The 27,006-nt window shown below is 44.6% G+C and overlaps 1 protein-coding gene across 4 annotated transcripts in view; it reads right to left on the bottom strand.

Moving 5' to 3' along the window:
- LOC123765941 (tripartite motif-containing protein 5-like) overlaps positions 1-27,006 on the bottom strand; it is a 335,145-nt gene that overhangs the window by 5,609 nt on the left and 302,530 nt on the right. For 2 of the 4 annotated variants that reach the window (XM_069337365.1, XM_069337366.1), the window contains 4 exons: positions 14,719-14,789; positions 5,561-6,262; positions 4,380-4,526; positions 54-233 (listed from right to left, as the gene is read on the bottom strand). In XM_069337365.1, the coding sequence (XP_069193466.1) occupies positions 54-233; positions 4,380-4,526; positions 5,561-6,262; positions 14,719-14,724 (1,035 nt within the window). In that variant the 5' untranslated portion in view covers positions 14,725-14,789. The remainder of the gene's footprint in view (positions 1-53; positions 234-4,379; positions 4,527-5,560; positions 6,263-14,718; positions 14,790-27,006) is intronic. The other 2 variants (XM_069337367.1, XM_069337368.1) reach the window with 1 other exon arrangement.

Raw genomic sequence — 27,006 nt, 5'->3', positions numbered from 1 at the left:
TTAGTTATCAAAACTCAGTAAGTCAGTACGACTAGTGGGTGTAATAAAGTAACCTGGAGGGTGTGGGCGTGGGCGGGCGTGGGCTGACGCGGGAGTGAGTGGAGGTACAGCTGTCCGTCTTCTAGAGTTATCCTGGCGGAGCGGCAGCCATCTTTGTCTTCCTGGACGGCCAACACCCGGCCAGCCTCCACCAGCCTCTTGACGGGCTCCCTCATCCTGCGGAGGTCCTCAACCTGTGGACAGTGTCAGCCCCATTATCACCTGTGGTCAGTGTCAGCCCCATTATGACCTGTGGTCAGTGTCAGCCCCATTATCACCTGTGGTCAGTGTCAGCCCCATTATCACCTGTGGTCAGTGTCAGCCCCATTATGACCTGTGGTCAGTGTCAGCCCCATTATCACCTGTGGTCAGTGTCAGCCCCATTATCACCTGTGGTCAGTGTCAGCCCCATTATCACCTGTGGTCAGTGTCAGCCCCATTATCACCTGTGGTCAGTGTCAGCTCCATTATCACCTGTGGTCAGTGTCAGCCCCATTATCACCTGTGGTCAGTGTCAGTCCCATTATCACCTGTGGTCAGTGTCAGCCCCATTATCACCTGTGGTCAGTGTCAGCCCCATTATCACCTGTGGTCAGTGTCAGCCCTATTATCACCTGTGGTCAGTGTCTGCCCAATTATCAACTTTGGTCAGTGAGAGACCCATTATCAGTCAATCACACCTACCACATTCACCACAATCAGCACATTACACTACACATAAACTGAAGCCATTCAAGGAAAGCACCTACTGGCAAAGGGTTGTTGCTGGACCTGTAGCTCCAGCTCCCCCCCCCCCCTCTACTGGCAGGGGGTTGGTGCTGGACCGGTACCTCCAGCCCCCCCCTCACCTGGAAGGGGGTTGGTGCTGGACCTGTAGCTACAGCCCACCTCTACTGGCAGAGGGTTCGTGCTGGACCTGTAGCTCCAGCCCTTACTCTACTAGCCAGGGGTTTGTGTTGGACCTGTAGCTACAGCCCCCCCCTCTACTGACAGGGGGTTGGTGCTGGACCTGTAGTTCCAGCCCCCCTCTACTGACAGGGGGTTGGTGCTGGACCTGTAGCTCCAGCCACCCTCTACTGGCAGGGAATTGGTGCTGGACCTGTAGCTCCAGCCCCCCTCTACTGGCAGGGGGTTGGTGCTGCACTTGTAGCTCCAGCCCTTCCTCTACTGGCAGGGGATTGGTGTAGCTACAGGTGTTGGACTTGTAGCTACAGCCCACCTCTACTATAAATTTACACAATTCATGCAAGTTGTCTGACAGCAAGCAGTTCACTTACTGCTTACTCTACTGTCAGGGGGTTCGTGCTGGACCTGTAGTTCCAGCCCCCCTGCTACTGGCAAGGGGTTGGTGCTGGACCTGTAGCTTCAGCCCCTCCTCTACTGGTAGGGCGTTGCTGCTGGACCTGTAGCTTCAGCCCACCTCTAGTGGCAGGGGGTTGGTGCTGGACCTGTAGCTCCAGCCCCCCCTCTACTGGCAGGGGGTTAGTTCTGGACCTGTAGCGCCAGTCCTCCTCTACTGGCAGGGGGTTGGTGCTAGACCTGTAGCTCCAGGCCACCTCTACTGGCACGGGGTTGGTGATGGACTTGTAGCTCCAGCTCCCTTCTACTGGCAGGGAATGGGTGCTGGACCTGTAGCTCCAGCCCACCTCAACTGTCAGGGGGTTGGTGCTGGACCCGTAGCTTCAGCCCACCTCTACTGGCAGGGGGTTGGTGCTGGACCTGTAGCTCCAGCCCACCTATACTGGCAGGGGGTTGGTGCTGGACCTGTAGCTCCAGTGCTGAGCGGCACTGGAGGGAGGACCGGCTCCAGGGAGCTGGTCGGCGGAGCGGACAGCATGCTGGACTTGTGATCCTGTGGTCCCGGGTTCGATCCCAGGCGCCGGCGAGAAACAATGGGCAGAGTTTCTTTCACCCTATGCCCCTGTTACCTAGCAGTAAAATAGGTACCTAGGTGTTAGTCAGCTGTCACGGGCTGCTTCCTGGGGGTGGAGGCCTGGTCGAGGACCGGGCCACGGGGACACTAAAGCCCCGAAATCCTCTCAAGATAACCAGCCCCCCCTCTACTGGCAGAGGGGTTGGTGCTGGACCTGTAGCTCCAGCCCCCTTCTACTGGCAGGGGGTTGGTGCTGGACCTGTTGCTCCAGCCCCCCGCCCCCTCTAATGGAAGGGGGGGGGGGAGGTGTTGGTGCTGGACCTGTAGCTCCAGCCCCCTCTACTGGCAGAGGGGTTGGTGTTTGACCTGTAGCTCCAGCCCCCCGCCCCCTCTAATGGATGGGGGGGGGGAGTTGGTGCTGGCCCTGTAGCTTCAGCCCCCTCTCTACTGGCAGGGGGTTGGTGCTGGCCCTGTAGCTTCAGCCCCCTCTCTACTGGCTGGGGGTTGGTGCTGGACCTGTAGCCCCAGCCCACCTCTACTGGCAGGGGGTTGGTGCTGGACCTGTAGCTCCAGCCCCCCCTCTACTGGCAGAGGGTTGGTGCTGGACCTGTAGCTCCAGCCCACCTCTACTGGCAGGGGGTTAGTGCTGGACCTATAGCTCCAGCCCCCTTTCTACTGGCAGGGGGTTGGTGCCGGACCTGTAGCTCCAGCCCCCTCCCTCCTCTACTGGCAGGGGGTTGGTGCTGGATCTGTAGCTACAGCCCCCCCCCCTCTACTGGCATGGGGTTGGTCCTGGACCTGTAGCTCCAGCCCCCCTCTACTGGCAGGGGATTGGTGCTAGACCTGTAGCTTCAGCCCCCTCTATACTGGCAGGGGGTTAGTGCTGGACCTGTAGCTTCAGCCCCCCCTATACTGGCACGGGGTTGGTGCTGGACCTGTAGCTCCAGCCCCCCTCTACTGGTAGGGGGCTTGGTGCTGGACCTGTAGCTCCTGCCCACCTCTACTGGCAGGGGGTTGGTTCTGTACCTGTAGCTCCAGCCCACCTCTACTGACAGGGGGGGGTTGGTGCTGGACCTGTAGCTCCAGCCCCCCCTCTACTGGCAGGGGGGTTGGTGCTGGACCTGTAGCTCCAGCCCCCCTCTACTGGCAGGGGGTTGGTGCTAGACCAATAGCTCAAGCCCCACTCTACTGGCAGGGGGTTGTTGCTGGACCTATAGCTTAAGCCCCCCTCTACTGGCAGGGGGTTGGTGCTGGACCTGTAGCTCCAGCCCCCCTCTACAGGCAGGGGGTTGGTGTTGGACCTGTAGCTCCAGCCTCCCTCTACTGGCAGGAGGATGGCCCTGGATCTGTAGCTCCAGCTCCCTCTACTGGCATGGGCTTGGTGCTGGACCTGTAGCTACAACCCCCCCCCCCCTTTACTGACAGGGGGTTGGTGCTGGACCTGTAGCTCCAGCCCCCCCTCTACTGGCAGGGGGTTGGTGCTGGACAAGTAGCTCCAGCAACCCTCTACTGGCAGGGGGTTGGTGCTGGACCTGTAGCTCCAGCCTCCTCTACTGGCAAGGGGATGGCCCTGGATCTGTAGCTCCAGCCTCCTCTACTGGCAGGGGGTTGGTGCTGGACCTGTAGCTCCAGCCTCCTCTACTGGCAGGGGGTTGGTGCTGGACCTGTAGCTCCACCCCCCCCCCCCTCTACTGGCAGGGGGTTGGTGCTGGACCTGTAGCTCCAGCCCTCCTCTACTGGCAGGGGGTTGGTGCTGGACCTGTAGCTCCAGCCTCCTCTACTGGCAGGGGGTTGGTGCTGGACCTGTAGCTCCAGCCTCCTCTACTGGCAGGGGGTTGGTGCTGGACAAGTAGCTCCAGCAACCCTCTACTGGCAGGGGGTTGGTGCTGGACCTGTAGCTCCAGCCTCCCTCTACTGGCAGGTGGTTGGTGCTGGACCTGTAGCTCCAGCCCCCCTCTACTGGCAGGGGGTTGTTGCTGGACCTGTAGCTCCAGCCCCCCTCTACTGGCAGGGGTTGGTACTGGCATTGTTTGGGAGTTTGTTGGCAGTTTCAAGGCTCCAGTCTCTTCGAAGCCAGCAGTGGTCTATTTTGGTTCACTGTCTTCCTGGATGCTTTCCCGGTAAGATGGAGAGTGGTGACACTCCACCACTCTACTTGGTGGAGTGTCACCCACTCTCTGTGCCTCTGTGAGGGGGGGGGGGCAAGGATCCTAGGTTCAATAGAGGATCACAGGTTCAATCACCATGCAGGACATAAATGGTTCACATGTTTCCTTTCACCTGTTGCTCCTGTTCACCTACCAGTAAATATTTATCCTAGAGGTAGGAAACTATTGTAAATTGTATGTTAAGGAAAGTCAGTAGTAAACCTTGGGGAACCTCGATAAACCTAAGAACAGGCTTCCTCTCCTCAAAATGCAACTCAATATCTTGTGATATGACCTATGAGAGAAAATAAAAAACTTACTGTTAATTGCTTCCGGGGGATCTCTCCAGTGATTTCCTGAACTTTATTCATGATGCTGGAGGCTGAGTCTCCCAGGTGTACGGGTTCAGCTGTTGCACCTGTCTCTGTGGTCGTCATCTCCAGGGCCTCCCTGATGGTCTCCTGCACCTGTCATTACCAACACAAACATTAATGGTGGAGGCTGAGTCTCCCAGGTGTACGGGGTCAGCTGTGGCACCTGTCTCTGTGGTCGTCATCTCCAGGGCCTCCCTGATGGTCTCCTGCACCTGTCATTACCAACACAAACATTAATGGTGGAGGCCGAGTCTCCCAGGAGTACGGGGTCAGCTGTGGCACCTGTCTCTGTGGTCGTCATCTCCAGGGCCTCCCTGATGGTCTCCTGCACCTGTCATTACCAACACAAACATTAATGGTGGAGGCTGAGTCTCCCAGGTGTACGGGGTCAGCTGTGGCACCTGTCTCTGCGGTCATCATCTCCAGGGCCTCCCTGATGGTCTCCTGCACCTGTCATTACCAACACAAACATTAATGGTGGAGGCTGAGTCTCCCAGGTGTACGGGGTCAGCTGTGGCAACTGTCTCTGTGATCATCATCTCCAGGGCCTCCCTGATGGTCTCCTGCACCTGTCATTACCAACACAAACATTAATGGTGGAACCTGGACTATAATGAAGCATCAGGCTCTGAGTAAAGTAACTGGACTATAATGAAGCATCAGACTCTGGGTAAAATAACTGGACTATAATGAAGCATCAGGCTCTGAGTAAAGTAACTGGACTATAATGAAGTATCAGGCACTGAATAAAGTGACTGGACTATAATGAAGCATCAGGCTCTGAGTAAAATAACTGGACTATAATGAAGTATCAGGCACTGAATAAAGTAACTGGACTATAATGAAGCATCAGGCTCTGAGTAAAGTAACTGGACTATAATGAAGCATCAGGCTCTGAGTAAAGTAATTTGACAATAGAAGTAATGTTTCTCTACACTGACCACAGTGTAGAGAAACACCAAGATGACAGTTGACTTTATTAATAAAAATGTTTCAGGTGATAAAGCAAAAAGTTTCTTATCTATAAAGTCTACTCTCATCTTGATGTGTGTCCATGTCAAAAGTGTTTATATAGAGGCAATACTACACTCAGTTGGGTGAGAACAATGTGAACTTCAGCAGCGTACCTTCACTGAGGTGTGGACAGTCTTGACATTTGGGAAGAGTTCCTGGCACTTCTGGAGCCAATTTTCTACCTCCATGTTGCATTGGTCAACTTCATTGATGGTCATGAATACTTCCTGCGCTGTGTTGACTGTGTCGAGGTTCCCCAATATGGCCTGCAGCTGAATCTTCCCTTCCTCTCCTTGTGTTGTCATATCCACCACACTGGTATCCTCCAGTTCCAAGAGCTTCATTGCTGACTTATTCTGCTCCACCAGAGCATAGAGTCTGTCCTGGAGCTGGAGGTGGTGAGTCTTCCAGTCCCCCAGCTGCCCCCGGTACTCCCCCAGCTGGGACAATACCTCTTCACAGCTAGTAATGAGGCTGCTGATGTTGCTCTTCTGCTCCTCCATTATGGAATGTAACTTCTTGCTGATTCCTCTTGCAGGAGCTTTAATGGGTTTTGCTGGTAACGTTTTCTCTGGTACAACCTCGATACCTTTTAGTTTTCTGATAAGGGCCTCCATACCATAATTAATTGGGAACTGAGTAGCAGCTGTGGCAGCGTGCTCGGCACGGCAGCTGGGGCAGGTCAGCTGACCATTCTTGATAGCATTGTCAATACACTGGGAGCAGAATGTGTGGCCGCACGGCAGTGTGCGAGGCCGTAGCTGATTGTCATCATAATTGTTAAAACACACTGAACATTCCTCTGGGTTGTTATCCTGTGGAAAAAAATATTTGGTTAAGCTAGAAGAATTTACAACAAAAAGCAATACTGTATTACAGTATTGTACTGTATTTACCAATACAAATTACATAATATTTACATAATTTCTTTGTACAGAGGAGCCTCAGTGTTTGCACTGCTAATAATTCGCACTTTTTGGTACTCAGACGCTGTGTTCATGTTCGGTATTCGTGTGTTTGCTCGACATTCAGATGTAAACACGCGTCCCTGATGCATCAGTTTCACCATAGCTGTTGGTCAGTGCACAACCCACTACACTTTTCTCTTGGATATTTTTTTATATTCTTATTGTAAATAAGTCACCATGTCACCTATGAAAGTTTGTGATATGAGCCTAGCAAAAAGAACAACGGTTAGAATCACGATACAGATGAAGAAAGAACTCACAGCTAAATATGAGAGTGGTACCTGAGTGTCAGCTCTTGTTACAGAGTTTGTTATGCCTAAATCTAGTTCTCTATTAAAAGAAATGTGTGCAAAATGAGGGAAAGTGTAAACCTTTTCTTGAAATTATCATCTTGACAAACTGTGTTATAAATCTGTTGAATGAATGCTATGTCTCACTTTAAAAACATTTTAATGCACAGGCAAAAACAATCATCCTTGGACAAGTTTCTTGTAAGGAAAGCATTCAGTGAGTGTAATGAGGGAAACAGAAAAAGACAGAAAAGAGAAAGAACATCAGAAGCACAACTTCCAGAAGTTTTAATGTTAGGGAACTCCCCTGCCAAAGAACATCTCTCTTCCTCTGCCTCATTAGTTTCCACATATGCCATCAACTCTCCAAAGTACAGGTAAAGTGTAGTGTGTTAGCATTTATTCCATTTAATTATTGTATAACTATACAGTATTTATTTTTGTGGTTTGGAACTGATTAATCCATTATACATTATTCCTTACTAGCTGTACTTGGCCATGCGTTGCTGTGGCTCAGCAACACATGTGCGTTGTTGAGCCACAGTAACCTTTCCCTGTCTCCCAGTCCTCCCCACCATTCCCCGGTCCCCTCATCCTCCCAACCATTCCTCACTCCCGCGTCCCCTCGTCCTCCCCACCATCTCCTCCTCCTGACCATTCCCCACTCCACCATCCCTTCAGCCTCCTAACCATCTCTCACTCCCCCATCAACTCATCCACCCGACAATTCCCCCCCCTCCCCCGTCCCCTCATCCTCTTCACCATCACCCACTCCCCCTGTCCCCTTGTGCTCCCCACCATTCTCCATTCCTCGGTCCCCACGTCACCATCCCCAACTCCCCCATCCCCTCATCCTTCCCATCAGTACCCCCCTCCCCTGTTCCCCCCCTCACCATTCCTCCCCCTCCCACTCCCGTCCCCTCGTCCTCCCCACCTTTCCCCACTCCCTCGTCTTATGCATTCCCAAATGATCTGATGTTCCCATTAGAAAATTGGGAACATCAAATGATCTGATGTTCCCATCACTGAAATATAAGAAAAACAGTTAAAAAACAAAACAAAAAAACAAAAAACAAAAACAATCTACACTCACAAAATTTACGGTATGATAAATCACAGCTCAATTCCAACGCCATGTCGCACAAAATAATTACTGTAGACACTCAATTATCCGGGATTCGAATATCCGGAAAACACCCTTATACGGTCAAAATCGTGACCGGATAAAGTTATCTCAATATCCGGCCAAAATGTCCATAGGAGCCGGAAAATCAGGTGTTTGTCCGGATAAAAATCTGGGCCGGTTAACTTGCTGCCGATGTTGCAATATCCGGACAGTCAGCCAGACAAGGAGTGAATTGTCCGGATATGAAAGCCAGGCTGCGGGCCGTACCATATTAATCCAGTACGGCTGTGGCTCGAGGCGCATGGTGTAGGAGGGGGTGGGGTGGGTGGTTGGTATCGGGAGAGAGGGGAGAGAGGGGACCGTTGGGAGGGATAACATGGGGGGATATGGGGGAATGTGGAGTGGCCTATACACTACGGTACAGTAATTACCATTAATTTTAGAACAATTCATCATAGCCAAAAACAAAAGAAATACTAGAATACTAAATATTTTTTCCAGTGTTCTGACATCAATTTTTGTGTTACGTCTTCCATTTTGGTATCAAATTGTGCGCAATTTAAAGGCGCATATTTTAAAACTAGTTCCATAATAATAAAACAATAAATAGAATTTTAACAAATATTTTAACTTTTGGACACTTTTTAACGCTCGTCACCACAAAATTATTTATATCTTTCTAGTGTTCTGACATCAATTTTCATGTGACGTCTTTCATTTTGGCATCAAATTGTGTGGAATCTAAAGGTGCTCATTTTGAAACCACACCCAGATTGATCAGTTAAAATTTTAATTTTTAACAAATATTTTAATGGATGATTTCAGACCGCGTCATCCGAGACGGCCCAGGAGAAAAACGGATGTCACTGGAAAGCGACATCGAAGCGTGAAAGTGTTATTAATACACTCACCAACACAGGTTAGTGACAACTGTTATGAGCCACCAGTCCCACATAATATCCACCCCACCCAGTATGAGAGTTATAGTATTCCATACTTATACCATGTTTGGACTGGCTTATAACCCATTAATATGCAATACAGCATGTGTAGTTAGGTAGGTAGTACTGAATTTATAAGTGTTTCAGGCTCTCCAGACAACAGTATCAACAAAAACTCCATGATTTGCTCATCATCAGCTCTACTGAACTGTCTGAAGAACAAGGTCAAAACTGTTCAAGTGTAGCCCATCAACTGATTACATCAGAGATAAACTTTAATGATACTATTAAATCTATCAGAATAGATAAAAACAATCACCACAGCACCAGATAGATGCTCACTAAACTAGCTTATCCCAATGATAAGTAAGACCTCATTCAATCAGCTACAAATATAAAACCAACCTTTATATTAATGAGTGCCTTACCAAGCACTGTTGATCCTCCTCTACAGACTGCAAGATATTCACAAACAAAACCCAAATCTTATCAAGCAGTGCTACACCAGGAATGGAACGATCATTGCTAAGAAAGAACAGCAAAAGACATGAAATCAAAAGTGTCCAACAATTACTAACTTTCTTTGTTGATTGTGACATAACTGGAAGTCAGCGAACTTCCAATGTCATTGCTGAGAGTAACACATGAGTGACCAAGCCTTACCTAGCCTAACCATATTTAAATTTATATATATATATATATATATATATATATATATATATATATATATATATATATATATATATATATATATATATATATATATTAATTACTAAATGCTTCTTTTTTATATTAATGGCTTTAAATACATATAATTTACCCTCTTATAACTATTACTACAAAGACTTCAATTTTATAAAATGTAATAATTTTTTGAATGCTTAATTTGTCTAGTTATCAGATTCTTAGTTTACAATATTTGCAACTTACCCATTTATCTGTTGAAACTAACACTTCAATTTCCCAAAATGTTATAAACCTTGAACTCTTAATTTGTCAAATTATCTGAATCTTTAATTCATTACTTTGTGAATTAAAAATTAATAATTTAATTTCTCACTTATGTATCTGCCCATTAATATTAGCTACTAATCTTGTTTGTTGTCTAATATTCCAGTATTGTTAATGGATTCTTAAGCTTTAAGTACATCAGTGTTTCCAGCCCATATGTGTTTGTTTCTATTGCATACCCTTATCCAACTTGTCTTATTACCATATGATATTACTGTATTACAATCTTAAGAGATTACTGAATTTTTAATTTGATTAATTATGTTTCCTTTTTTATTAATTATTTTGAATCTAAATCCATTTATTTATTCATAATCTTAATCTAATTGTCTAATTCTCACTTTGTTCTCTTTTTTTTTTTTGCCTGTGTATTACCTGTTTATATTGCATATCTTTGCCCATCTTGTATTATTACCATATAATATTCATGTATTACAATATTAATTTAATTCTTAAATTAGCTAATTATTTGTATTCCATTTGATTAATTATTTGAATCTTAATTTGTTTACTCTAGGAATCTAAATTTGATTAATTATCTAATTTCCCACTCTTCTGTTCTTTATTATTTTTACTTTTATATCTGGTAAATTTTATTACTTATATCAGTATCTGCTAAATTTTATTACTTATATCAGTATCTGCTAAATTTTATTACTTACATATCTGCTGAATAATATTTGCAATCACTTCTCTATTCTTGCATTTTTTCTTTTCACATACAGTGCATCATCACTCTAACAGACCCCGCTCTAACGAATTCCCAGATGGTCCAAATGAATTGCATTTGGCACTAAATGTTCAGTGGAACATACAAAAATTCATTTGTGTTGTTCCACTGATGGTGATGACCTAGTCCGGCATGGCAGGGCTGTGAGAGCTGTGTACTGTACACACTCTCCACATCGTTCACTTCAATATGCATATCACTAGTAGCAGACACCTGTGTTAGGTCTTTTTTCAGATTTGGGTTATCAAAATCATTGGCATGCTCATCTTCAAGCAATATGCCTTGTATTCCAACATCAGATGATGTTTTCTTAAAAACATAGCCGACTAGGGCTGGGAGCTCAATATGGATGAATACGACACGGTTGCTACCTTGAATATGAGCCTACCCAAGACCGTGGGGAATGCTGGGAATTTTTTTCAATCTGTCAAACACCTCAGGAATCCATCTTGTACCCAAGTCAACACCGCGTTGGACAGGTGTTTGGGAGCCAGGGGCGCATGTGCCACTCATTGTTGCTCACTCAGTGCTAACCCAGCCAGATGCCCTAGGACATTCTGGGAATTTTTTCCAAGATGGCTGCCTCTCACTGGAGGTCCTAAGAGTCCATTTTGTACCCAACCTACAGCGAGTGCACTTCGACTGTGTACGAAGAAATAAAAAATACTTTTGTCAGTTGGCGCAGTAATTGGCGAATGGCATTTGTCACTTCGACTGTGTACGAAGAAATAAAACATACTTTTGTCAGTTGGCGCAGTAATTGGCGAATGGCATTTGTCGTTTGGCACAGTGCAGTGGTTAAGGTGTTATGCGCACCCCTGATTGAGCAAAATTATACGCTATTTGCATTTCAGAGGGTTAATACACTCAACATAACTGGGTAATAACACCATGATTAACCCTTAAACTGCACAACACGTCATATGATGTGTTGAGTAACTTGCTATAAATTGTGCATCATGTCATATGACGTGATGGAATACCACACAAGATATGAATGGCCGGCGGGGTAGGGGGGCCCCCCATACACTGCCCAGGGGCTATAGTAAACCAACTGCCATTTTGTAAAAAATATCCAGCTCATGCTACCAATGCGTGAGAGGCCCCAATTACCCAGCGGTCACCATCGCGAACGTATGGCCAAACGCCTCCTGAGCACGCACCACGCAATCACTTACTCAAGAGCAAATAACTAGTGAATTATTTTCTGATGGTGAGGACAGTGATTTTTGATGACCCTGACATTGATAAGGACTACAGACAATTGTCCGATGATAGTAGCACAGACAATGAATATGAGATACAGTACAGTCTCCTCCCATGGCGAGGCCTACATGCTCACCCGTGCCTCCTCGCCCAGTGTCTACTCCAATTCACCCACGACCACACAGTTCTTGTGCTTATTTAGAGTACGAGGATATTTTGGGCGACGAGTCAGAGGAAGGTGACTCATTTTCTGGTTTTCATGAAGTGGATTCAGAGCATAGTGTTACCGTGCCTGTTGCTAGTACCAGTGGTGATACCGGGCGAGAATTTGTCGTGTCAGCAGCGTCTCGCCCAGCCAAGCGCTGCCGCATGGCACCACATGAGGAACCAAGACCCTCATGTTCACGTGATTTCACCTCACGTTTACATAGCGCCCGTACTTTGTGTAGACGGACTTTAGCTCCTGGTCCACGATGTGCAATGCTTCCTCGCTGTCATGCTGTTGCGTCTCGCAGGACAGCAGGTGTACTTGTGTGGAGTAATGGTGACGATTTTATTTCTCTAATTCCTGCCTTTGGCAATAAAGAAGTTGGATTACAGACCTTTCCCTGATAATGGTGAGGACATGTGTGAAATGGATTCTTTACAGCATTTTATGATGAGCCGCTCATGGAATATATTGTATACGAAATGAACCTTCATGCGACTCATCTCATTGGAAAAGAGATAACAGAATATTCACGATTGCAGCGTTGGAAAAACATACTGTAGGTGAAATGTATGTATTTTTGGCAATATGTATGTTGATGAAACATTGTGTCAAACACGCTATCACAGATTATTGGAGCAAAGACCAGGCTATTCCAACACCTTTCTTCGGGAAATATATGTCCCGAGACAGGTTTCAGATACTCCTCAGGTGTCTTTATTTTGCAAGTAATGAGGACCGGACAGAGCATGATAGACTTTGGCGAGTGAGGGACTACTGTATATGAATGAAGTGATTGGAAAGTTCAGAGAGTTCTATGTACCAGCACAGAAGCTGGTGATTAACGATTCCCTTGTGCTTTTTAGAGGACGTGTTGCATTCAAGCAGTATATTCCCTCCAAATGCAACAGATTTGGATTGAAATTCTTTGTTCTTTGTCACTGTGAAACAGGATACGAGTTACACGTGATTCTGTATTCTGCTAGCGATGTAGACATTCCCGGTAACGACCAACATGGTTTCTCAGGTAGTGTGGTAAAGTCACTGATGTCACCATGGATGAGCAAGGGCCACATTTTATACACGGATAACTGCTATACAAGTCCTTTGCAAGCTAGGTTCTTGATTTAAAATAGAACTGGATTGTTCAGCACAGTAAAGCCAAGAAGGGAAATGCCATTGTTTGCCAATAAATTTGACTGCCAGCTAAGAAAAAGTTATCAAATACGCTCAGGTGGAAAGACAAGAGAGAAGTGAATTTGCTGACAACAGTTCATGATGGTACAATGGTGAACAGTGGCAAGGCGAACCGAATAATGCAAGATCCAGTATATAAGCCAGATTGTGTTCTTGACTATAATATCAACATGCATTTGGTTGATATATTTGACATGATGGTGGGCACTGTCGAGTGTGTGCGGGAAAACATTGAAGTGGACGAAAAAAGTGTTTTTCCATCTTGTTGACATAAGCATGCTGAACAGCTATAATATGTATCTGGTGAAAACTGGACGTAAACCAAGTTTCCGTTCGTTTGCTTTTACACTTGGACACAGTTATTAGCAAAGTTTGGCAAAGATGTTCCTGGCAAATATTGCCGGAACAACCGTGGACATTTTCAAGAGGAAACTAGATTTATTCCTCCAAGGAGTGCCGGACCAACCGGGCTGTGGTGGGTATGTGGGCCTGCGGGCCGCTCCAAGCAACAGCCTGGTGGACCAAACTCTCACAAGTCGAGCCTGGCCTCGGGCCGGGCTTGGGGAGTAGAAGAACTCCCAGAACCCCATCAACCAGGTATCAACCAGGCATACAAAGACCCATCATGAACCCAGTGGTGCAGCATGCTGCTACACCAAGGCTCACTCACACGGAGGGCATTCAAGCACACCGACTAAAACATTTGCCACCAGCTGGAAAGCGTGCAATAGGCCAACGTGATTGCTTAGTTTGTAGAACAAAAAAAAAGAGATCAGAAACGTAAACGTATGCAAACATGGTGTGAAGCGTGTGCAGTTCCATTATGTGCTGTCAACTGCTTCAATACCTACCACTCTCTCCAAGACTTCTTAAATGTGCAATAATATTGCAAAAACCTGTAAATAGTGCGTGCATGTACGTAAATATAATAATGAACACTGTGAATACATATTATATTGGCATAATGGGAAAACATTTTTGTGCGCATGTGTATACTCAATGTATGCAACATTTATTACCATTGAACATGAAGTAACATTATATGCAACACAATTAGTGATTAATATTTGTGATAAAATACGCCTAAACACTGTAAATAATGCAACAAAAATAAATTTGTGGCAATTCTGACTGCTTGAGGACTGCGCGCAATGCCTCTGGGACGCACCTTGCATGAGCAAGCATGCAGGGTGTGACGTCATCGCTCATATTGTCGGCTCATTTATGTCATTTGTAAGTACGATTAATTTTTTTCTCTCTCGTGGTCAGGGAACACAAATTAACAGGTTAGGAAGAATTTGTTTTTTCTTTTTTGTTACACGCCTGTGGGTGACAAGGGACAAATAGCCCTTAGCAACACACTGGTTAATACACTCAACATCACTGGGTCATGCCAATATGATTAATACACTCACCATCACAGGGTAATGACAATATAATTAATACACTCGCCATCACTGGTAAATGACAACACCAACATTAATACACTAGTTAATGAAAATATCTTGATTAATACACTCACAATCACTGGTTATTGACATCAACATGACAAACACACACACTGGTAGTACAGTAAGAATAAAATTGTCCTTACCATCATTAATGGGCAGAAGTTGTGTTTGCTATTATCCTGGGTAGCCGAGCAGAGACTGGACGCAGTATTACCTATTAAGGCAAAATAAAACAAATTTAAGGTTTCTATGACTAAATTTTTCCCACCAAAACACAGTAAATGTTTAGAAAAATTAAATAATTTTTTAGGTATTGTGCTTTGAGCAAAAGTAAGGAGGGTAGGGAGGAGTAAGGAGGGTGGGCAGGAGTAAGGAGGGTGGGCAGGAATAAGGAGGGTGGGCAGGAGTAAGGAGGGTAGACAGGAGTAAGGAGGGTGGGCAGGAGTAAGGAGGGTGGGCAGGAGTAAGGAGAGGTGGGCAGGAGTAAGGAGGGTGGGCAGGAGTAAGGAGGGTGGGCAGGAATAAGGAGGGTGGGCAGGAATAAGGAGGGTGGGCAGGAGTAAGGAGGGTGGGCAGGAGTAAGGAGGGTGGGCAGGAGTAAGGAGGGTGGGCAGGAGTAAGGAGGGGTGGGCAGGAGTAAGGAGGGTGGGCAGGAGTAAGGAGGGTGGGCAGGAGTAAGGAGGATGGGCAGGAGTAAGGAGGATGGGCAGGAGTAAGGAGGGTGGGCAGGAGTAAGGAGGGTGGGCAGGAGTAAGGAGGATGGGCAGGAGTAAGGAGGGTGGGCAGGAGTAAGGAGGGTGGGCAGGAGTAAGGAGGGTGGGCAGGAGTAAGGAGGGTGGGCAGGAGTAAGGAGGGGTGGGCAGGAAAAAGGAAGGGGGTATGGGCAGGTTCTCGGATGCCTCCCCTCCCTCTCTAACAGCCTACTGTACCCAAGATTAACCATGTAATGTATCAATTATACAATGTATGTATGTGATGTAACTATATAACCTGAGCTTGTAAAAGTACCTTCATCACCTTCAGTGATTAAGTGCTTAATTGCACACTAGTTTCTCTATCAGCTATCTCACCCTGTCAGAGTAAAAGAGACAAATGTATGTGAATGCATGTGTGTGTGTATATATATATGTATATGTACGTATATATGTGTGTGTGTGTGTATGTATATGTAAGTGCATAAAGTAAATATGGAAGCTGATCAGAATTACATTTCACCTTTGTAAATGCACATCAATGACACTATGTAAAAGACACATCGAACACTTTATGTAGGACATACGTAAATCTGTGTATCTATGTATTTACGTATGTAGGTTAGCTTAGCATTTTAAAAGCACCGAATCACCTTTTGTGGTTGATTGTTCAATAAACCCTTGAACTATATGTTTAACACATCTCTAACCCTGTCCATAGAGGACAGAAGAAAATGTATATATGTTGGTTAGCATTGTATATGTGTGGCCACGTCTGTGGTAGAAAATAATAATAATAATAAAAAAGCCTACGTAATACAAACCACATGCATTAACCCTAAAGCTGCTATAGCCTGGGCTGGGCAAAAAATATTTGAATTATGTGAAAATTATTATTAAATGCTAAATAAATTCACCAACTTATTGGCTTAAGCATCATGAAGGTTTCATCCCAATATTTTCAAAAATGTATTTTAGACAAATATTTTTTTTAAAGGAGAACATTTTGTTGATAAGGAGAAACACTCGTTTAACTGGAACTGAGGGATAATGCAGTAATAAAGAGATGCAAGCACTTGTCCAATGCACAAAGAAGAAGAATAGTAGCAAGAAGTGTCGACAAAGTGGACATGCAGCTGGTGCCTTTATATCATTGCTGAGTAATACATAATAATAACAATAATAATGAGTATGTTATCATGCCCTATTTTGTTATATATCATAAAAATGCATTGCCTAATGTTAATATCTGTTACTTTCACTAAAGTCTAATAAATATTTTTTGGGGGGTATATTTTTTTTTCTAATTTGTTTATTATCTGATGTTGTTATAACCTCTACATCCTAGAGAATGCATACCCATCCCTAACTATGTCAAGATAGAATGAAATTGGTTATCAAATAAATCAGTCACAACTGGCAGAATTTGGGACTTTGAATTTTTTCGACTGAGTTTTTCACAGATTTCAAATTCTATTTTCTTTGTCTCTTTAGGCGGTTTTGATGATTAGGGACCAGATTAGGGCTTTATCACTTTTATAAAGTATACATTTTTATCCCCTAAATAATTACAATTATCCCAATATTTTGTTTTTTTGAGGGTTATTTTTTCTTGACATCATTCCAACACACATTGACCTACAACTTTCACATACTCGAGTACGAATGTCAAACAACGTTTATTAAAACATATAAGTAAATTAATGAATTAGAACTACCTTATTCATTGTCGATAACTTCAATTATCTCAAAAACTAGAGTTTCAACTTTGAGTCAGCTTCAAAAATATCCAGTTTCTGACCAATTCTCACCATTTTTACAAATAATGTGCACAGCTGTCTGTTCTACAATCCTATTACAATGGACTTTTCACAAACCCTAAACGTTTGAAGTTATCCTTTTTTTCTAAATTTGGCGCATAATTCAAATGCCACATTGACGATTTTTTTTTAGTAAACTAAACTGAAAACATATATTCTAAATCTATGAACATGAAGATCATATACTATTCTGAGAGCATAATAACACCAAATGAACAATTGGTGATAGTTTTTATTTTTGCAGCTGATTTCAAAATCTGAAGTTTTCAATATTCACTTTTATAATTATTATTTATTTTCTTAATTTTCAAGTTACGTTTGTGATCATTAAGACAAAGTTGCAGGATTTGCTAGTATGCACAAAAAATTGGAAAGCATTAGAGCAAATTTGAGAAATTGAACTTTGCCATCAGGTCCTGTTGTATATGTATGCCATGGACAGCTCAAGCGTCATGAAAGTTTCATCCCAATATTTTCAGAAATGTATTTAAAAAAAAATTAAAAAGGAGAACAGCTCCATTTAACTGGAACTGAGGGATAATGCAGTAATAAAGAGATGCAAGCACTTGTCAGATGTACAAAGAATAGTAGCAAGAAGTATCCACAAAGTGGATATGCAGCTGGTGCCTGTATAGCATTGCCGAGTAATACATAATAATACCAATAATAATGAGTATGTTATCATGCTCTATTTTGTTATATATCATAAAACCAGCGTTGAATGTAATGAAACGCCATTTTCTGGGCGAGACCTGGAGGGAGGGAGGGTTGCCGGGGAGCCTCCGGGTCTCACCCAGAAAATGGTGTTTCATTACATTCAACGCTGGTTTTCTGGGGGGAGCCCCGTTGGCTCCCCGGAGCTAACTACCCACAGAGGAAGGTCAAAGGGACAGAACCGGGAGGCGGACACCACGCACCCCCCACGGAAACGAGACAACCGGCAGCAAACGCCAACCCAAGGAGCCACAGCCCCGAAAAGTCCCAGGAACAACACGAGAACAACGAGCAGCAAGGCTCCCGCACGAACACCAAAAATCCATGCCCGAAAGACCGCACGGCCACGTCGCCCAGACGGCAGCGAGAGCAGCGAAGCCATGAACACCACAGGCATGAGGGAAGAACACAGGCAGCTTAGCCGCAAGAACACGGCTGACCACCCGGGACACCATCACCCGCGAACCGGGAAGAACAGAACCGGATCAACGCAAAACGCGCTCCGGACCCAAACGCCGTGGCACTCAAACAACAGCGGAGGGCCGCCACTGAACACAAAACATGACACACCCCCGGCCCGACCAATGAAGCACCAACAAACCCTGGACCCCTCCAGAACGCAGCAGCCGCACCCCGCGCCAGAAAAGATGGAGACTGCTGCCACCGAACAACCAAAACGCTAAAACCGAAGGAGCAAGAAAACTCAGCGCCTCGACCCCCAGAGGCAAAGGCCAAAAGGAAAGAGCCGACGAAAAAACACACTGGAACCGAAGGGGCACTACCAACCGAGGAGAAGACAAAGCACGCTGACCAGAGACCAGGATGGTGCAAGCGGCGCACGAACAGGCCGGAGGTGAAACGACGCACAAGACAGCTTACTAACGGTGCAGAAGCAACACCAAGACCGAAAGCAAGCTGAAGCGGCTCCGCCAGCGCCGCACGAAAAGAGGCGACAGTATGTGGCAAGACGACGGCCCCCAACCCCCACCAGAAAACCAAGCCGAGAGTAAACCAAGCTAACAAGAGTAACCACCTAAGAAGGGACAGGAAAAGGAAGGACCGCCAAAATACCCCATACTGCCGCCAAGAGAAGCATGCAGATGGGACACCTACCACGAAGCCACCCGACCACCAACCGGAGGCGAGACCGCGAGGCAGAACATAAGCAGCCCCGACAAGGCCCCTCCGAGCTCAGGAAAAGGAGGAGCCACGGGAAGATCTCGGGCGCGACCACGGAAACCCAGGCGGCACAAGGAGATGGAACGTCTGCCGAACAGAAAAACTCCCCAAAGCATGCAAGCCCGACAGGAGTTCAGAAACAACGGGTTCGATGCGAGACATCGCAAGACTCCCCCCCCCAAAAAAAAAAAACCGACAGGGCAAACTAGGAAACCAAAGAAGGCGGAAGGGTCGCCGCCAGAACAGTACCCGAACCAAGGGGTACGAACAACTGCAATAGACCGAGACAAAGAAGCACATCACAGGACACAGGCTGACAAACGCCCAAGAACACACGCAGAACACCCCTGCTGCAGAGGAGGCAGGAAGAAAGAGCAGAAGCACAAAAACCCCAGAAAAACAACCATGGGTGGACAATCAGGCAGGGACAGAAAACCCCCACGCAATCCCCAGGCACAAAACAGCAGCAAAGTGCCATACCACAACCGGACACAGGAACAAGGACACGCCACCGTGAAACACGGTACCAATGCACACGTGCAGCAGCAGCAACAGGCACCACAGCAACATGCAACATGTAAATAGCAACTCCCTTTTGCAAAGGCAGAGAAACGGAGCAGGCAGACCCCAGACAGGGCCAACGGAGACACGACAAAACCCAGCAGGCACAGAAATCTGCACCAGGCGACCGACGGCGGAGAAACCCTGCTCGATACCTACTGGATGGGGTACTGGGAGCTCTTTTACACCCCAAGCCCGGCCCAAGGCCAGGCTAGACCGGCCAGAGGGTGGCCCTCCAGGCAGCTGCTAGGAGCGGCCCACCGGCCCACATACCCCCACAACCAGGATGGGCCGGAACTGCTATACGAAAACAGGCTAGTGTGCCCTGGAAGTTCACGATCGAACCAGCAAGAAGGCTTATGCTCGCAAGTAGGTCGCGTAATAAGCACAGACCTCTGATGGTAATACAGTGTTCCCCAAATGTGCCAATAGCACCACTGCACTCCACTGGTACTATCCCGCAAGTTCTACCAGATAGGCGGGACCCAAGAGCCAGAGCTCAAACCCTGCAAGCACAGCCAGGAGCCTTACCAGGTGAGTACAGAACCAACCCTACAACCCCCCACCTCACAATATGAAAAAAGGTGGGTCCCCTGAATGACTCCAGCATGGGTTGGACATGCACATGAATGGGACAGGAAGGGTTGAAAAATGGACAGTCACTGGTGTGCGAACGGTCTCAGTCGTACAAAAATATACCTAAATAAAGACAGGTATATAAACAACACCGCATCCAGCGCCCGGCCAAAAGACGCCAAACCACAGAAACTCACCTGGCGAATGGTGGCACGAACTTGACACGACTCAACCGTGCCCAGAAAAACCTGGGAGCACCGCCAGGTGAAGACGCCAGAGCCGGACCCTGCCGGACCCGCAGGAGAGCAGGGAGAGGCGAAGGAGGCGGCCCACACCCATGACACAGGGAAAACCGCAGTGTCCTCCCCACAACTGGGAACCAAGACACCCCCGGAGCGAAGGGGCACATACCGCAGCCAGGGGAAGAACGAGAGGCGAAGCACCGTAGCAAAAAGGGCGCAAAACACCAGCACTGAAACACCGCCCAGACCAAAACAAACTCCACAGCGCATGCGCATGACACGCTGGCCGAACCACACAACCCTCACTGCGGGAAGGCGCCAACCAGGACTACTGCACTAGAAAAGTAGCCAAAAGAGGAAGCAGGAACAATAAAACCGGCCAAAGAAGCAAAGAGCCCAAAAAGGAACCCAACCGGGCAACAAGTAACCCAACCGGGCGACAAGTAGCCCAACCGGGCGACAAGTAGCCCAACAGGGCGACAAGTAGCCCAACAGGGCGACAAGTAGCCCAACAGGGCGACAAGTAGCCCAACAGGGCGACAAGTAGCCCAACAGGGCGACAAGTAGCCCAACAGGGCGACAACCCAGCAAACACAGAACGTTTGTGGACGTTTTTAAATGGTGCCACAAAGGTAATACTGTAACTTTTGACATAAATACGTATATCTGACATTCTTAAAACCAAAGGATATAACTAAAAACATATATTCTTGAGACACAGATTTTTAAGATTTATGTAAAAATTTAAAAATAATAGTGAATGCTATGGTATTATAATGTTTTCATGCTTTATATTTAAGAATAAATAATTTTCAGTCAACATTTAGTTTTTTTTGTTTACTTTCTGTAAAGCTATCCAATTTACGTTCTTATAACATAAATATAACATTTATATGAAGTCAGTATAACGTTATTTACACGACATCATTACGTTATTATGATGTTATATTAACGTATAATTCCTGTATGAAAACCAGAATATATATTGAACTTTATGTTTTAAACCTTGTAAAGTTATCATAAAACTTGGAATAAGACGGTAAGCATGCTTTACTTATGAAAATATACAAACAAATCAACAAAAACATTTTAACATAAAAAACATAAACATAACATAAATTAATTGCATGCATGGGAGTTAACTGGAACTCTGTAATATTGCATACATGAACCTTAAGGTACAAACCCAGTGTATTTACTCATGCAGTTCTTTCCTAAATCTAAATTTTTCCAATTTTTACACTTTGTTTCGAGTTCTGTCTTGTGTTGCTACTTTTAATACCCCATTAATGTCCCCTTTGTTATGTCCATTCATCCCATTGTGCACCTCTACCATATGTCACTCCTAATTCTTCGCTTTTCTAGAGAATGTAATATAAGCTTTGACAATCTTTCTTCATATGACAGGTTAACAGGTAGAACAAAGATTACCATTTATATATGGATAACTATTATAAGTCGGTTTGAATGAGTGAATTGCTGCTTGAAGATAGGTATATACACCTGCGGTACTATCAGATTGCTTCATGGTGAGCCTAAAACCCTTCAGATCCAAGCAAAGGGTAAATGCCAGCAGATACAATTGCAAACACATTGATACCAAAATGAAAGACCTAGGATGACAATTGGGGTGACCAAAATGAAAAGAGTGTATACATTTTATCGCTCTTGTGCGCTCCCTGGTAACACACTCTCGCTTACTCTGTTTGTTGCGGATGGTAAGCCGGGCTTTTGGAGTTTATATGCCTTTAGTCCTGTAGAGAATTCTATTGCGAACACATTGATGCCAAATTGAAAAACCTAGGATGAGAATTGAGGTAACAAAGTTGAAAAGGGTATACACTTTTCAGTATTATCACGCTCTCTAATGTAATGAGAGTTGCCTGAGGGTGGCTCAGCTTTCTTTTTCTGGTACCCTTGGCCTACATTCATCTTGTCGGCGGGTGGAGCGCGCTGCTCTCTTTGACATTATATGCACATAGTTCTGTTGGGAATTCTATTGCAAACGCATTGATACCAAAATGAAAGACATAGGACGAGAATTAAGGTGACAAAGTTGAAAAGAGTATACACTTTTCAGTATTTCCGCGCACTACCAGGGAATGTCCAAAAAAAAAATGGAGAGAGTGGAGGGGTAACTTGCCCAAAACGCGAAAGTGTTTGGGGAGATTAACTTTCGTTCAATACTATTATGCAAAAGGAGCCACACATCTATGGTTCATCCAATAAAATCAGCAGACTTCTAGATGTTACTACTGCTCGGCTTAGACTCGGTTACAAGTATTTCTGGGAATTCTCATTATCTGCCGATGTAGACCTGACCAAATGTTAACTGTCAACAAAATTATTTGCACACCCCTCCGTCACTATGTGATAGTGAATTCAGAGACAATTCTATAACCAATGTACCAACGATGTGTCAATATTTCATTCAAAATGATCTGGTACCAGAAATTTTAGCCAAATATCCCCAGTTTGCTAACTGTAAGTAGTAACTAAGTGATTGTAACCTATCCACCGCTGCCCACTGGATGGGGAGCGGTGTGCGGGACAAACATATCAATTGTGACACTAGCTCTCCACATATGTCAGTTGCTTAATTTAGAAACTGTACTTGTGATCGATCTCGAACCCATTGTTGATGTGACGACTTATACTGAATTTTGTAACTAGCTCATCAAGATTGTAACTTGCTTAGCTAAATGAATTGTGGGGTTCAGTCCCTGAGCCCATTATGTGCCTCTGCAACCCTTTCCACTACCGCCCACAAGATGGGTATGGGGTGCATAATAAATGAACTAAACTAACTTTAAGGCATCCTGAAAGAAAGCTTGGAGGGCTTGAAAAATTGCAGAACGAAGCCTTGAGGATAATCCTTGGGTGCCCTCGTACCACAAAGATACTTAATATGAGAAAGGAACTTAATATTCCGAGCGTTGTTTATCGTGTTACTGAAAATAACTGTCAAATTGGTATAAAAATGCTTAGGCTAGCTCATCCTAACCCTTGCACAGAAGCCCTCCAGAATTTCTTTATTGAATGTAAACATTGTTTCAAATAGATAAATAAAATTGGAACTGAACTCAGAAAGTATCAGATTTATAATTTGTACCAAGAGAGACAACAATAGCACTTTCCTGCACTGTAGGAAATTACACCCTTTTCAATTTTAATCCCTCCCTTTCCATCAAAGGAGCAAATTAGAGATCAGTCCCAGCTTTGTTTTGAGGCAAAGCTCAACGTCTTAAGCCATATTGATGCTCTGTCCACAGAGCATTCTCTCTCTCAAATCATATACACTGAAGGTTTCCTACAGCGCCCCACGGGTGCAGCTGGAAGTGCAGTTGTCCTGGCAATAGGATATGACTTATATTTTGAGTGGGGAGTCCGTATAAACAACTGGGCCTCTACCCTACAGACTGAACTATTTGCCTTGCTCCTTGCACTGAAATGTGTACAAGTATCCAAACTTGATACATTAATTGTAAGTGATTCTTTATCATCCTTAATTGCTCTCAACTCTTTAAGACATAACTGTAACATGCTTGTGTCTGAAGCTAGACACAAATACAATAACAACTTGAGGAACCTTATCATAAACAATAATCTCAACAAAAATCACATAGTTCTCAGAGGTGATTTCAATATTGACCTAGGGCTACAAAATAACCCTCAAGTAGACTATTTCCTCAACAGCATGAATTCCTGTATGCTCATCCCCGCAATCACCAGGCCCACCCGAGTCACTCAAACATCTGCGACTACCCTGGATCACTGATGGACCAACATAACAGCTCCTCTTACATCAAGTATAATCACTGACAGAACAACTGACCACTATCCTACCTTCCTTGTAGCGAACATGGCCATAACACCACCAGGTAACAAGAAAATTACCTTTAGGTTACAATGTGAAGCGGCAATAGGCAATCTCACAAATGCCCTCCACAATGTAAATTGGGAATCTAAATTTATCAATACACAGGATAATAATTCGTTAACTAGCCTCTTTCCAAAATTTAAAGCCTTTACAATACTTATTGTCCTCTCCTCACCAAGCAAGTAACTGGCAAAAAGGTTAAATAATCCCTGGCTCACTAATGGCATACTTAAAGCAATCGACAAGAAACATGAATATGAAAAAAAAACTTAGGATTGGCCTAGTTGGAAAAGAAGTAGTTAAGAGGTACTCATCAGTGCTTACCAGTATAATAAGAGCAAAGCGTTCCTATTACGAGAATAGATTCAAAGAAGCAAAAGGCAACATAAAAAGCACATGGAGAGCCATCTCTACCATCCTAGGAGCTAAACAACATTTACATAATAAGATAAAAATCTCCAAGGATGGTTATACACCTGCAACAGATCTTGAAACAGCAACTGAATTTAACAGCTTCTTTTCATCGTTTGGTGCTCACCTTACCCGAAAAATCCCAGAGACTCAGACATATGTTACCACATATCTTTCACGCAGCTATCCAAACTCTCTTCTCTCTCCGGTCAGCCCTACAGATGTTGTGTCCATCATTCACTCGCTAAAAACCAAAGCTGGGAACATTAGTGAAATACCATCGATGGTACACAGGCGTGCCTCCCATGCCCTTGCACCATCCATAGCACTGCTGTTCAACAAATCCCTAGAGTGTCATACCTTCCCTGATATCCTTAAAAAAGCAAGAGTAACGCCAGTTCATAAAGGAGGCAACACGGCAGACATAAATAATTACAGACCCATATCGAATCTACCTATATTATCAAAAATATTTTTTTTTTTTTTTACAAACAGCTCTACTCCAATCTTGTAAAATTCAATATACTAAGTCCCTGTCAGTTTGGCTTCCGCTCCCAAAAGAGTACTAATGATGCTATTGTTAGTCTGCTTGACTTAATCTTCTCAACCCTTGACAAAAGTGAGTTTCCAACTGAACTCTTCATCGGCCTGAGAAAGGCCTTTGATACTGTTAACCATAACTACCTCTTACTTAAATTCCACCATTATGGAATCCGTGGCCTTGCCCTAAACTATATCCGATCCTATCTTAGTAACAGACACCAATATGAAGCCATCAATGATATAACCTCTCCCACTCTACCACTTAATTACCGTAAAGGTGCCACAGAGCAGCATCCTAGGACCCTCCTCTTTCTTATATACATCAATGATCTCCCTAATGTCTCTAACATACTTAAACCTATATTGTTGGCTGATGATACTACTCATCTACTCTGACCCCAACCCACTCCTGTTAAATAATGTTGTAAACAATTAATTAAAAAAAGTCTACTTGTGGATGTCAACCAACAAACCTCACACAAAACATAGAAAAGACCTACTATATCTTATTTGGAAACAAATCAACAAATGCAATTCAGCTTCAGATAGATAATGTAAACATTAGCAATAAAAATGATGGAAAGTTTCTTAGCCTATACTTAGACAAGAGACTCAACTTCCACACCCATATACAACACATAACTAAAAAGGTTTCTAAAACAGTTGGTATACTGTTTAAGATCAGATATTATGTACCCTACTCTGCTCTCCTCTCACTCTATTATGCACTTATCTATCCCTATCATTCTTATGGTGTTTGTGCTTGGGGTTCAACCTCTGCAAACTACCTCAAGCCCATCATCATCCAGTAAAAATCTGCTATCAGGACAATAACTAACTCTACCTTCAGACAACACACAGCTCCCTTGTTCAAATCCTTAAACATGCTAAACAAATTCACTCCATACATTCTCCTGTGTAAATTACGTTTATAAAGCCCTTTTTCTAACTGCAAACCCTGTTCTGAAACTCTTCCTGGACAGATGTAATAGAACACATGGCCACGTCCCCACCAGACATAAATATCTCTTTGATATCCCCAGAGTCAAACTTAATCTATGTAAACACTCTATGTAAATAAAGGGACCTAGTCTATGGAACTCACTCCCTTATAATGATTTGAAAAGCTGTCCAACTTCTGCCATATTCAAAAATAAAACCAAAAAGTACCTGTAGTACTTTTTAAGTACGAGGGAGTAATGCGCAAAGCGTCCCTCACCTGTGACGTCACAGCGTCATCTGACGCTATATCAACACAGCGGCCATTTTGTCGTCAGTTCAGTCATGGCGAGGACTAACCCTTCATGCAAACTGCACCTACTATCAAGAAGAAGAAGATTTTGTGTTCCACCGATAGTATTATCGTAAGTAAACACTTATATTTTATATTTTATTATATTAATTGATTCTATTTTTCTGTAATAAAGGTCCAAAGGGTTGTTAAGGAACAAGGGTGTAGCGATACCGACGCTCAGTGCGCTCAACTCACACCAAAGTATCACCTGTGTAGCTTCTGTAATTAGTGTTAATTAGTTATGCTATAAGATAATGAAGCGAGTATAAGATTAACTCGCTACAAGGGTACTGTGTTGGGAGGTGAGGGCTGTTACTGGTGTCTGTGGGGATGTGAGGACTTGTACCAACCACTATCACCACCAGTACCTTGTCTTGCATCCTGCTTAGTATTCCTATTGAGATATGAAGTATTATTGCATTCATATAATTATTCATTCACAGTCATTACTATTTTTATGGGCTATGTTCTGTTACCCTAATGCTTTTTACCCCTGGGCATGTCCATTTACTCTCCAGC

The sequence above is a fragment of the Procambarus clarkii genome, chromosome 37 (genome assembly GCF_040958095.1).
Source record: "Procambarus clarkii isolate CNS0578487 chromosome 37, FALCON_Pclarkii_2.0, whole genome shotgun sequence".
NCBI classification, from domain to species: domain Eukaryota; kingdom Metazoa; phylum Arthropoda; class Malacostraca; order Decapoda; family Cambaridae; genus Procambarus; species Procambarus clarkii.
The sequence above is the reverse complement of the archived record's forward strand: the minus strand, read 5'-3'. Positions and strand labels throughout refer to the sequence as shown.